This window comes from Canis lupus, chromosome 1 (genome assembly GCF_011100685.1).
Source record: "Canis lupus familiaris isolate Mischka breed German Shepherd chromosome 1, alternate assembly UU_Cfam_GSD_1.0, whole genome shotgun sequence".
Classification (NCBI taxonomy): Eukaryota; Metazoa; Chordata; class Mammalia; order Carnivora; family Canidae; genus Canis; species Canis lupus.
In genome coordinates, this window is record NC_049222.1 from 25,954,806 (window position 1) to 25,968,903 (window position 14,098).

Here is a 14,098-nt window from a genome sequence, read left to right on the forward strand (position 1 = left end):
CTGGGGTGCTATCCGTGAATGTCCCAACACGGTGGGTTTCTTTCCTACTCCGGCAGTGGGATGTCCCCTTCTCCCTCTAGAGAGGCAATCCTCTGCATCCTTGCAGAGTCCGGTGGTATTAATCAAGGCTCCTTTCCAAGAACAGTTTTGTTGGGCTCCAAGGCAGGCCACTCAGAACTGTGCCACTTTGGCATATTGATTATTTAAATAAAAGTTCCTTAAGAAACAGCCAGTGCAAGAAAACACTGACTTCTCCTTGTCTTCAGAAGACAAGAAATAAATATCTTCTGTAAAAGGTGGCCTCTCTGCACCAGGAGGTAAAGAGATTCTTCTTGTCAGGCAGGGAATTTGTCGTCAAAAAGGCTGTATAAACAACCTTGTTACCTTTTATTGATTTACTACCAGGCCGAAATTCTGTCCAGAATTCCTTACTAATTGAAGCTCTCCAAGTCGTTTTCTTTGTCCTGTCAATTCTTCACAGATTTATTGCCTCTTTGTCTAAGAAGTATAAAAACTGCCTGCCTTTGGTCATTTAGGTCTCCATGTCATTACTGGACCTCTGTGTGTGTGTCATAAAAAACTACCCCCCCCCCCCCCCCATTAATCTGGCTCATGTCCCTTACATTCTTCTATCAGCTGGAGATCCTTGACAGCAGAGGAAGTGGTTCCTCCCCTGCAGTTGGGCGTAGCCAGCTGGGTCAGCTTCCGCTGGATATTTGCTCTGAAGGGTCTGCAGTTTTGAGATCTCGGGAAATCTGACGTACAGCCAGCGGAAGGTAAGATTTCTTACCCTTTCAGTCTCCTGGAATCTCTGTCTGTGGGGTCTGGTGGAGGGAGAGTGATGACATTCTTTTTCTCTTTCTCTCAAATTAGCAGGAGAAAATATTTGTAGAACTAATTCCTTTAGTTTAGCGACTCTTGGTAAAAATTTGGTAGAGTACTGTTTGGTTAGTGATCCATTTCCTCCCAGATGGCTTTTGTTTTCCTTTGTGGTGTCTTTTGTGTTGTTTGTCTTAAAGGGGATTACCATAAATCAGAAGGCAGGCATAGGCCCTCTCAGCTGTTCAAGTGGGCCTCACACAGTGCTGGGTTCATGCTTCTCATCAGGCAGTGTCTGTTTAGACATACTTTGCTGTGGGTCCCTTGTAAAAACTGGATGAAGTTTTTCTTTTTGTCTTGTTCTATGTCCTAGGAACTTGGCTTTGTGACCAATGAGGATATTCTCTTTGGTTTCTGCCATCTGGAGGGTATGTTTACTGGGGTGCATTTACTGGGGTACACTAAGGTAGCCAGTTGAATAGACTGGGGATCGGAGACATCCATTTATAGGCAGCATTTTCTTTGTCCAGTTGTGCCAGCTCTCAGGGGAGTTTGTCCTAAGAGCTCCTAGACTGTAAGAGCCTTTGGTCATCTCAACCTTCATTGCTTCATTGCTTGCTTTATCGAGCACTAACAAAGTGCTCGAAAAATCCCATTCCAGTAGCACCTGCCCACTGTCACAGATTGGCGGGTCTGGGGACTGGAAGGCTTCACCCTTTTATGGGAGACTGGAGACACCTGATACACCACATCATTCTTCCCACCTGGCCCTGAAGGTCTTTGCTTCTTGGACTATTCTTGGGAGTAGACTTTTGGATCATGGGGTTTTCATCAAACTAGATCCCTCTCTAGGGATGCCCTCTGTATCTTTGGTCAAAGCATAAAAAGGTTTATTGGTTTGAGTCACTATTAATTGATAATTAAATAGTAAGAACCATGGTAAGATCAATGGCCGAAAGATGAATCCTTTTAAATTGGCTAAATTAAAAAAAAGTCTTTATGGTGAGCTTTTAATTGTTTTATTAGTATAAGCTAGCTTTAAAAAGGATTCCTTTGACAAGATAAAGAACAGAAATTAGACTTAAGGCAAAAATTAATGTCTATATCCATTGCAAATTTTCCCTTCTTAAAATCTGACCCGATCTGTCAGGTTTTTAACTTCCCTTTCCTTATAAGATTTATTTTAGACAGCAGTCCAGCTTAATCTCAAGCTCAAAGTATACAGGCTATTCTAATGCTGGAAGCCAAGAAGTAAATTTGGCAGAAGTACCTGGGACAGGGAGTAGGGCTTGCGTTTGCTGTAATCCGGGTCTGCCAGCTTTAGGCATTTCTATGCAATGACCTTGGCAGATGGATCTTAGAACTATGCATCTCCCCCCCCCCCCTCCCCGCCCGCCACCCCCCCCCCCCCCCCCCCCCCCCCCCACAGAATCATCATGTCTCCTTGAACAGCAACAGATCTTTTAATTATAAAGCCCCCTTTTCCTCCACTTTCAAAAGATCCTACCAAATTTTAGAGGATTTAGAAATGTTAATGGCTGTTCGAAACCCCAATCACAGAGAACTTGGCTGCTAAGGAAAGTTTCTTTCAGCTCCTGATTATATTATGATTATTAGGCAAACCAGAAGGCCCCTGGAGCCCAGCCCCCCCTTCACAGAGGAAACAGATCACCAAAATTTCTCCTAAGCCCTCCTGCAATTAATCAGTGGAAGGATGATTCTCAGGCCTAATAATAATAAAAAGCCCAAGGTTAAATTACATACTTAGAAAAAAACTTTTACTAAAATGCTTTATACAGAATTTATGAAGGCATAAAACTTTTGATCTCCATTTTAGTTAAACATCTCATATTAGTAAAAAAGGCAGGTCAATCCCTTGATATTCAGGCTACAATCCAAATCTTTAGGGGGAATTAAAGACAATTGTCTTTGTGTTACAAATCTCTATACAACTAGAAATGCAACTCTAAAAACAAGTCAAAACCCACCTATTTTTACTGATCTCAAAATCTTGCCTATTCCTCTCAATGCTTTATAGACATAAAAGATCAGGATGTTGGAACAAAATTGTTCTGTACCTAAAATAGTTTCCCCAAATCTTTTGGCAACTTGAAACCTTGAAGGTTTGCTAAGTGATAAGTGATAAGGTTAAGTTCACTGAATATCTAGGTCATTTTCAAATAACATGAAATAATAAACATTAAATGCTGAACATACATTTATCTACTGGTGGTTTCCTTATTACTCTAGAGAAACTAAAAATTTGGGTCTGCTAGTAAAGATGTTCTGTTCTGTTTTAATAAAAGATTTGTACTATGAAGAAACACATGTTTCTAGAAAATTATGAAATATAGTCATAAATTTGCCAATCTAAAAAATGCTGGGAAAACAGACAATTCACTGTTGCTTACTACTTAGTTTTCACTAGAAATTAAAATTTCTAAGGATTAAAGTTGTAATTAACATATTTGACTAAAGCTGCTAAAAATTATAAGGGAAACAACCCTGTGAGATAGATGTTTTTGGTAAGAAGAAACAGTATGACGAATGGCAATACATTTTTGTTGAGGGCAAAAATAATTCTTCCTGAAGTGAATCTAGTTATTTAGAAAGGGAAAACTTAAAAACCAAGTATAAAAAATAAAAAATAAATATTACAACATGATTTATGAAAAAAACCTCCTTTGAAAAAAATTTTATATATAGCTAAGGTTAGGATAAGTATATTTAAGAGTTAGTTTTTTTGTTTTTTTTTTTAAGATTTTATTTATTTATTCACGAGAGACACAGAGAGAGAGAGAGAGGCCAGAGACACAGGCAGAGGGAGAAGCAGGCTCCACGCAGGGAGCCCGACATGGGACTCGACTTGAGGACTCGATCCGGGTCTCCAGGAACACGCCCTGGGCCGAAGGCAGGTGCTAAACCGCTGAGCCACCCAGGGATCCCCCCAAGATTTATTTTTAAGTAATCTCCACACCCAACAGTGGGGCTCAAACTGGGAGGACAGGAGTCACATGCTCTACTGACTAGCCAGCCGGGTGCTCCTACCCACTGAGACTTTAACAAGCTGTTTCAACCCATCTGGAAATCGTTTTGGTTTTCTGCCATCAGCAGGCATAATTTATTTATTTATTTTATTTATTATTTATTTATTTTAAACTTTCAGACTCACACATTTTTTTTTCTTAATAAACTCCACACCCAATGTGAGGCTCACATTCATGAGGCCGAGATCAGGAGTTGTATGATCTACTGATTGAGCCAGCCAAGAGCCTCTGCATTATTATTTTAAAAATGAAATACAGAAACACTACTTCTTAGTCCTTTAAAGTCCTACTGCACATACCATTTCTTCGTGGGGTTATTAGAAAGCTTAGTCCTGAGACATGATATGTAACAGTATCTGCTTTATAGTACCTGCTGCATTCTACTGATTTTGTAAAGATTGAATATTTAAAAGCTTATATAAAGCTTTCAAGAAAAATGTGCCAGGCAATATGCCAAGCAGGAAATAAAACAAAAAATTTAAGGTACGTGCCCTAAAACCAACTGGGTGAGGCAGACAGGTAAACAAATCCCACAATACACTGTTAAGAGTCGCCAGAGGCTTAAGGAACCAGGGCCCAGCCTCTAAACTCAGCGCGGGGTCCGCAGAGCTGTTTCCTAACAGCGGATGGTGCTGGGGATGGTGCTGGCCGGCAGAAGAGGAAGGGTGGGCTGCTCACAGGACACAGCTGTCTGCCGAGGCAGGGAGTTCCGAGTGGCAGATCCCAGAGCTGCAAGTGTGTGGCCTGGAGGATGGGTCTTCAGACGCCTCTAAGCCGGTCCAACATCAGGCAAGTTCTTGAAGCAAAGGGCCTAATTCTTCTGTTCTCCCTGACTCAGGAACTCAGCATAAATTTCAGAGTTTACCAAGTTGCAGTGCCCCGGCCTCCAGCGCAGACGCAGACGCCTGCGGCCCCAAACCTCAGTGCCCCAGGCCAGCTTTTCCTTCACCCACAAGTCACTTCCCAAGTTTCTACTCTGCTCCAAGCACTCACCCAAGGAGGACACTCAGGGTTTACAAAGGTAACCTGCTCATCAAGCTTCCTCAAGTGGAACTCCATCGTTTAGGTCATTTCAGGTTATTTGGTCCTGGCCCGACAGGCAGATTCTGGCCCTCATCTGCCTTTCCTTTTTCTCTTTTCCGTGTGTGTGTGTGTGTGTGTGTGTGTGTGTGTGTGTGTGTGTGTGTCTTCTGTTTTCTCTTACAGTCGAAACCCGCAACAGCTCCTCCGAGGCAGCATCTTAAAACTGCGACAAGAAACCAGAGTGTTCGCCCCCGCGATCCGCGGACGCCCGGGGTGGGTGTTGGCCCGTCGGCCGAGACCCGGGGCACCAGAGGAGCCTTGGTGAGGCCGGAGGCTTCGCGGCGGTGCCAGCCGGCGGGAGGAGGTGCGGGCGCCGGCCGGGGCGGGGCGGGGGCGGGGGCGGGGGCGCGCACCCCTCCTCGGCGGACTCACAGGCTTTGAGGCCCCGCCTCCTCCGGGCCCAGCTCGGCTCCGCCCCCGAGGGCCGGGCCCGGCCGCAGGGCCCCCCCCCCCTCCGCCCGGAGCCCCGGAGAGCCCGGGAGAGCCCCGGAGAGCGCAGCGGCGGCGGGAGGCCAAGAGTTAGTTTGAATATCAAAAGAATATTGCTGGAAAATTAGAATTTGATTTTTCTCTGTTAAAAAAGCTTTCTTAGATGATTGGTTTGCTTTTTATTAGAAATTATAAACAAAATTTTCTTATGTAATCTGCCTAGAAAAAGATTTTATGCTCTGTTTTCATCAAATCTTTGCTCATTCAAGAAGATAGTCCTTAATATTAAAAGAGCTAAGATTTTTTACAATTATGTAACCTTCTCTATTTACCTTTAAAATCTTTTATTGTCACTTTGTCTAAATAAATCCATAGTTTTATAATGATCTGTGATCCTTCTTTAATTAAATGCTTGAAGCTTTTGATATTTTTTGACAAATTTCCCAAAATCAAGTTATTATTATTATTTTAAGATTTTATGTTTAAGTAATCTCTACATCCGACGGGGCTTGAATTCATCACCTCAAGATCAAGAGTCAGTCTGACAGAGCCAGCCAAGTGCCCCCCAAAATCAAGTTCTAAAATAACATCTTTTGACTACAGTCTAACATTTCAATGATTTTGTTTCTCATCATGAAACAGAGGCATTAAACTAATTGCACTTATTACATGGGAAGTATTGTCAAGTAATACTAAACATTCCAGGTAAAGAATGCCACTTCTTGGCAGGTACAGGAACCTCAGAATGTTTTGCAGACCTCAACAAGAGAGGAACTCACCCAAATATATAAGTATTACATGCAGTCTGGTGGCAAATATTTGGCTTGGCTTCTGGCCTCAAGAGGCTGTTAAAAGTTCAATGTAGAGATTCCTTAAGTAAAAAAAGTTCCAACAAGGCCGATTTAAGAGTCTAAAATGATCAATTGCTATTCTTGCTGAACTCCTATATAGAATCAGGCCAAGGTTGCTCCCCCCACCCCCGCCATATTTATTTTATAAATTAATCAGTCTTAATTTGGCTACCTTTGGTCATAAATGAGAGTGTTTATAAAGAGAAAAATTATATTTAAGTAACATACCTTTATGGATATCAGATTCTAGATCTGATGAGACTAGATCCTGTTTTTTTCTAGTTTCCTTCAATGTCTGGTCACAACTCCTAATTAACATTTCCAATTTTTTCCTGTAATTTTGACATGGAATCACTTCATAAGTAAAAATTCCTCTTTTCTTGGAGCTCTGCAAACTAAATATACACAGCTTTATGTAAACTTGAGAGAAATCACCATAACAACTCATATATAGATCATCTTCATGCCTGTTGTCACTCAGGTCACCAGACACACTTGACCTACAAACCAAAAGAGTCTGCCGGATTGCCACTGCCTGCCCTCACCCTATTTGAAGATGCTTAGCCTGATAACTAGAAATCTTCTAAACTAGCTACTCTCAGAACTCAGAAACCAGTTTTATAATTTATCTAATCTTAACCATTGCTTTTCTTTTGTTTTCATAAAAATACCTCTTCTTTATTGCATGATTAATTGAACCACAGGCTTAACTTTGAAAATACATAAGCTGGGGCACCTGGATGGCCCTGTCCATTTGTCTTGTCAATTCGTCCCAGATTTATTGGCTCTTTACCTAAAAAGTAGTCTGAACCTTGTTGTTGTCTGAAAATGCCTGCCTTGGTTGTTTCTTTAGGTCTCAATTTCATTTTGGGGCTTCCATGCACACTCAATAAAACTTTATTTTTTTCTCCTGTTAGTATGTCTCATGTCAATTTAATCTCCATACCAGCCGGAAGATGTTGAAAGGGTAGAAGTAAATTGTTTCTTCCCCCCAGAGACAATTTCCCCATGTTTTCTCCTTTGTATGAGCAGAAAGGCCACATTTGGGTAGCTTGGCACTCAGTTGGTGGCTTAGCAAAGCTAATGTAGTGACAGTAGTGATCAGAGGACGCAGCTCAGGCACCAGAGTGGAAGTTGTTGGTCCCCATCCAGTCGCAGTTTCAGCCAATGGCATTCTACCTCAAATCTTGCAGGTGTTCATCTGAAGACCTTCTCTTGACTAGTACATGCTAAGTAGGCCACAATTACAGACTGATGAGATGGTATGACATGTGAGGACAGGAGAAGGGTTATAAAGTCAGTGATTAAGTTTCTATCTTGTCTTGAGCCTGGGCCCCTGTGCTGTAACCTTTGCTAGGGTTTCTCAACTTTTTTCTTTTCCCCTAAGTTGAAACAGGAAGGCTTGGAGGGCTACAGTTGCAGTTTTCCCTTTGCCCAGGCTAATTATGCTTTGGTAAATGGTTTCCCTTGAGGACAGCCTTTGGTTGAGGAGAACAAAATGTTTTGGGCTTATTTCAAAGTTGGGAATATTTTTCTTCCCACTGTAGGAAGTATGAGGCAGAGGGATTTTTGTCTCCATTGTTCTCCCAGAGGATCTGGTGGGGTTCCTAGAGGGAAATCTCACAAAAGTCTGAGGGCCTCTCTGACACTAGGACCTCCCTAAGATTTTAACTCTTAAGCTTGTCCACACAGAGTGTCTTGGCAATTAGTTAATGACAGTTAATATGATCATACCTATTCTGGTTCCAACCACCTGTACCCTTAGAATGTGACCTCACTTGGAAATAAGATTGTTTCAGATAGAAGTTAAAATGAGGTCATTCTGGAGGAAGATAGGCAGTAAATCCAATGACTGGTGTCCTTGTAAGAAGGGGGAATTTGGACTCAGATATGCACACAGTGAGAACACCATGTGCAGACACAGGGAGAAGACAGAGATCTATGCAGAGAGAGGGGGCTTGAAAAGATCCTTCCCTTGCAGTCCCTCAGGAGGAACGACTTCGCCGACACTTTCCTCTGAAACTTCTTGCCTCAAGAACCGTGAGATAATAAATTTCTGTTGTTTAAACTGCCCAGTTTGGGGGTACTTTGGGATGACAACCCTAGCAAACTAAAACATACATTTCCTTTTTAGATCCTCATAAATCCCTGCAATAAGGGTCCTTTGTTATATAAGATTTGTTTACATCTATGTCTATCGTGCAAAACCATAAGGCTTGCTTTGAGTAGATTTGATAATTTATTTTAAGGTGCTAACTCTTGGGAATCACATGATTAATTGTGTTTTCTCTCTCTACATATCAAGACTTGCTCTCTTTATCAGCAGTCATCTGACTTCAGCATGATTACCTCTCGGTTACTGGTTTATGTGGCAGTTTTGGTTCTCTGTGTCATAAAAGTCAGCTCCCGGGATACATTTATTGCAGCTGTTTATGAACATGCAGTGAAATTGCCTAATGCCACCCTAGTACCAGTGTCCCATGAAGAGGCATTGGCAGTAATGAACCAAAATCTGGACCTGTTGGAGGCAGCAATCACTTCAGCAGCAAACCAGGTACCTTCTCTCAAGCACTCTGGATTCCACCAAGAGAAAGATGGGGTCTTAGGAGACAGGGTCCCTGTCAAGTTCAATTATACTTTTGGAAAACATGTATGTTAGGTAGCCAACAACTTTGTTGTACTCCTACCTCTTACCTCCTTCTCAAAATTGTTACAGCAAGGATACTGTTCTACTTCCCTAATTGTGAGATAAAATTAAGAAAATAATAGCTTCATCATCATTAAGGGGCAGTAGATCTTTGAGGAACTTGCTATATGCTCAGCAGCTCTGCTGCTCTCTTTCACTATACGTAGAGAGTGGAGGATAAGTGGATCAGGACCAGGTACTGTGCAGTGAGTATTAGTAGCCTTGGTATACTTTTGTGCTCTTAGCCTTGTGTGGGTTTTTGGATTAGTTTATAACACCAAAATAAAGTTAAGTTGCAAATTACTTAACAATATGTATTATGTACTTCATATTTCATTCTAATTACAAGATAAACTATATATGTTAATGTGTAGTGAGTTCTTGGGTTGAATGAAGGGTTAAGTATAAAGGTCTGGTTTGAATGGATATGATTTTTTTTAAAGATTTATTCATGAGAGACAGCGAGAGAGAGAGAGAGAAGAGAGAGAGAGGGGCAGAGACACAGGTAGAGGGAGAAGCAGGCTCCATGCAGGGACCCCGATGGGGTACTCAATCCCAGATCCCAGGATCACGCCCTGAGCTGAAGGCAGATGCTCAACCACTGAGCCACCCAGGCGTCCCTGAATGGATATGATTTAAACAAGATATTTGTAGGTCAGGTATAGAGGGAGATTATGTGAAGTGTGATGAGTCATGAATACATACATGTAACTCCTATCTACCAATATACATTCTTATACAATACAAACATTTTAAATACTATGAAGAATTCTGAGGTCCTTTTTCATCCTTAGTCCAACTATTTTCTTAAAAGCTGCAGCAGCTTTCAGGGTGACTCTCCCATCTGAAGGGGCCCCAGTGAGCTCATGGTGTACCTCTGGGCTTGGCACCCTTTGGGGAATCCGTGTCTGAGTGCTCTCCTTCTGAGAAGCCAGAATCACTTTTACAGAGTGATTTGGAGAGCAGGGAAGGTTGGAGCAGAGGAGGAAGTAAAATGGAGAATTTGAGTATAAATCAATCCTGTAATACAACACCCGACTGAAGTGGGCGGGGGGGGGGGGGGGGGGGGGGGGGGGGGGGTTGGGGGGAATGGGGGGAGCGATTTTGAGAAGAATTGGTTTTATGCTTAACAACCGCAGTGGATAGCAAACCTTTCAATAAGCTATTGATGTTTAAGAAAGAATGAAAATGTTATAGAGAAAAGGTGGTGGGATTAGACTATGCAATTGTGAAAAAAAATTATAAAAATACAGAACACAAAAAATTAAGATTGAAAGAAAGAAAAGGCCTGGATGGCTGTTGCTAATCCATTCAGTTTCTCAGGTTCCTTTACAGACCCTCTCTTGGATTGTTTTCTTACCTGAGAAATATTTTAATTGAGCTACATTTTTAACAGGGTGCACATATTATTGTGACTCCAGAAGATGGTATTTATGGCTGGAACTTTAGCAGGGAAACTATCTACCCATACTTGGAGGATATCCCAGACCCTGGAGTGAACTGGATCCCTTGTAATAATCCTAAAAGGTAAGGAAATAGGTGGTGGACAATTCAATCATGAACATGAACTTCCTTTATCTGGAAGGACTTTGTAGAAGATCACTGTGTAAGATCCACTGTCAACTCTAAGTTCAAGACCATTTTATTATTTTTCATCTCCTGTGGATACATTTATTAGGAAAGTGAATATGAGTTGTGAAATCACAGAAAATCAGTCCAGGAAGGTAACACAGAAATCATCAAATTCAATGTGAATATATTTCCATTGAGAAAAGGAACCTGGAGAGAGAATAGCATAACTTGCTTAGGGATACAGGGGTAGTGGTGAGTCAAAGATGACTAAAGGTGACTAAACAATCAAACTTTAGTTTTCTGACTTCTTACCAGTGAACAGAAAATTGTTGTCCCGTGTTTCCATAATTTGGAAACTGTGTGAGAAAATGGCAAAATAGAGCCACGTGTTAGTTCAGGATTTAAAATTTTCCTTTTTACGTCAATAAGATAGCTGAATGAGGTTAATGTGTATGAAGTCCTAAGAGCTTAAAGTGATGATGTAGCAGAACTGCGGAAGTGGTTTAAGCCAGGTCTAGACTTTATTTTTAAGATCGTATTTATTTATTAATGAGAGACACAGGGAGAGAGGCAGAGACACAGGCAGAGGGAGAAGCAGGTTCCACGCAGGGAGTCCGATGTGGGACTTGATCCCAGGATCCTGGGATCACACCCTGGGCTGAAGGCAGGCGCTAAACCTGAGCCACCCAGGTGTTCCTTTTTTTTTTTTTTTTTTTAAGATTTTAGGGTGTGTGTTCTAAGAGCATTTTGTAGTCTTTATTGGATATAGCAAACAGTCTGAAAGATACAGTTTAAATGTGCATATATTTGGATATATGATGGACTTTCAAGATTAATAGAGACAGAAGGGAAATATGTTATCAGGACTGTTTAAAAAAATCCCAAACACCAGAATTCTATTTAATGTACTTATTCTACCAGTTGTGGTGATCTGAAAAGACTTCGGCTAAATGTTTCAAGTGATGTGATGTATTGTGTTTAATACCTAGGTATTTCAGACATTAATTGAAGCAAACGAGAGAGAAGAATTGTCAAATACTCATTCTTTATATATAATGCATTAAGATAATTTTTTAGATGTGGTTTCTCATCCTTCTTGGTCTTTTTCAAGGATATGTTTTTGTTGATAATTGGTATGGTTTTGCTTATATTAATTGTACCAATTTGTAGATCTATCTAATGGTCTCGGTTTGATACTCAAAGAAAGCTTTTACTACTATTGCCAGGAGATAGCGCTAAATTTCCATTCATTTAACTGTTATTTTACACTTCTCAGCTCTTCTTCAATAACCTACCTCCTATTAACCATCTATTATTTAAAGATTGTGCCAAGAGAGAATAAATATGGCTACATGTTACATGTAGTAGGGTCTCACTTTTGAAGATTGCTTTTTAAATTACTTACTGGGACAACTACTGGTAACCTGATAAAGAATAAAGAAATCAGGGGCACCTGGGTGGCTCAGATGGTTAAGCATCTGTCTGCCTTCTGCTCAGGTCATGATCCCAGAGTCCTGGAATTGAGCCCCAAGCTCCCTGCTCATAGGGGTGTCTGCTTTTCCCTATTCCTCTCCACCCTGCTCGTGTGTGTTCTCTCTCTCTCTGTTTCTCTCTCAAATGAGTAAATGAAATCTTTAAAAAAAAAAAAAAAAAAGAATAAAGAAAACATTAACAAGCATTCCAGTATTTCCATTTTTCCATACTGTCTGGTAGTGCCCTAGGTCAATCCTTGTTTCCTTTATTTTTTTTTTCTTTTTTTTTTTTTCCTTGTTTCCTTTAATCTGAGCTATTGCAACAGCTTTCTAATGATTCCCTGTATTTAGTCTCTTATCATTCTAATACATTCTATACCCTAATGGCCTATTATCTTAAGGAAAATTCAGATCATGTGACTTCTGTCCTCAAAACCTTTTGTCTATTAAATTTGAAGTAAGTTTTTAGCTTTTTGTGCTGAGCTCTTTTATGATCCCAAATGCATCTTTTAAATTCCCCTTTCCCTTTTCTATCCCTAATGATGCCTCTGCTCCAACCAGATTGACTAGTTCCCTGAACAAGATTTCCCTTTTCTTAACCTCCAAGGGTCTCTTTTTTCCTAATTTTTTTTTTTATTGTGGTAAAATATATAGAACATAAGGTTTACTATCTTAACCATTTAAAATGTACAGTCAGTAGTATTAAGTATATTTGTATTGTTATTCCACCATCACTATCACCCACCTCCAGAACCCTTTTTATCTAGCAAAACTCAAACTCTATACCCATTAAACAATAATTTTGCTTGCGGTCATTTTGGCAGCACCTATACTAAAATTGGAGCAATACAGAGAATATTAGCATGGCTCTTGCACAAGGATGACATGCAAATTCCTGAAGCACTCCATATTTTTAGAAAAGAAAGAGGAGACATTATAGTGATACCACAGAAATACAAAAGATTATGAGAAGAGGCTACTATGAATAAGTATATGACAACAAATTGGACAACGTAAGATAAATCCATGGATTTCTAGAAATAGGGAACCTAACAAGACCAATAATGATTAAGGAGATTGGATCAGTAATCAAAAAATTCCCAGCAAAGGAAAGCTTGAACCAAATGAATTACAGATAAATTCTACAAATATTTAAGGAAGAGTTAATGCCAGTCCCTCTTAAACTCATCTAAAATATTTAAGAGGAGGGAACATTCCCAAATTCACTTAATGGAGCCAGGGTTACCTTGATGCCAGTTAGATAAGGATACCACAAGGTAAAAAAAAAAAAAAACCACTACAGGCCAATATCCCTGATGAATACAGACATAGAAGTTCTTAACAAAATACTAGGAAACCAAATTCAATAGCATATTAAAAGGATAAGAGACCATGATTAAATGGAATTTGTCCTGGCATGCAAGAATTTTTCAACATAAGTAATACAAAAATGTGATACACCATATTAATAGAATGAAATATGAAAATCATAAAATCACTTCAATAGATGCAGAAAAAGCATTTGACAAAATTCCACATACTTTCATTATAGAAACGATCAAGAAAGTCAATATAAAAGGGACACATCTCAACATAATGAAGGCCATATATGGCAAGCCTGCAGCTAAAAGCATACTGATAGAAATTTGAAGAATCCCTCTAAGATCAGGGAAAAGACAAGGGTGTCCACTCTCCATACTCCTATTCAATGTACTACTAGAAGTCTTAGCCAGAGCAATTAGTCAAGCGAAGAAATAAATGGCATCCAAATTGGAAAGGAAGAACTAAAATTGTTTCCATTTGCTGCTGCTGTGTCTTGTATAAAGAAAATCCTAAGGACTTCACCAAAAAACTATGAAACCCAAAGCTAAATAACCCAGTTAAGAAATGGGCAGAAGATATGAATAGACATTACTCCACAGAAGACATTCAGATGGCTAACAGACACATGAAAAAATGCTCAACATCACTCATCATCAGGGAAATACAAATCAAAATCATGGTGAGACCACCTCACACCTGTCAGAATGGCTAAAAATAATAACACAGGAAGCAACAGATGTTGGTGAGGATGTGGAGACAGGGGAATCCTCTTACACAGTTGGTAAGAATGCAAACTGGTGTAGCCACTCTAGAAAA

The 14,098-nt window shown here is 40.3% G+C and overlaps 1 protein-coding gene and 1 non-coding gene across 10 annotated transcripts in view; both read left to right on the plus strand.

Moving 5' to 3' along the window:
* Nucleotides 1-606: 606 nt before the first annotated feature.
* Nucleotides 607-14,098, plus strand: part of LOC119875957 (pantetheinase) — a 29,899-nt gene continuing 16,407 nt past the window's right edge. The window contains exons 1-6 of one of the 9 annotated variants that reach the window (XM_038526034.1): nt 616-776; nt 1,193-1,247; nt 4,705-4,887; nt 5,073-5,210; nt 8,535-8,783; nt 10,312-10,442. In XM_038526034.1, the coding sequence (XP_038381962.1) occupies nt 1,212-1,247; nt 4,705-4,887; nt 5,073-5,210; nt 8,535-8,783; nt 10,312-10,442 (737 nt within the window). In that variant the 5' untranslated portion in view covers nt 616-776; nt 1,193-1,211. Of the gene's footprint in view, nt 777-1,192; nt 1,248-4,093; nt 4,602-4,704; nt 4,888-5,072; nt 5,254-8,534; nt 8,784-10,311; nt 10,443-14,098 lie in introns of those variants that run through there. The other 8 variants (XM_038526035.1, XM_038526036.1, XM_038526042.1 and 5 more) reach the window with 8 other exon arrangements.
* On the plus strand, nt 12,771-12,874 carry LOC119876023. Its single transcript, XR_005354846.1, has one exon. It is a non-coding gene; the product is annotated as a U6 spliceosomal RNA (small nuclear RNA).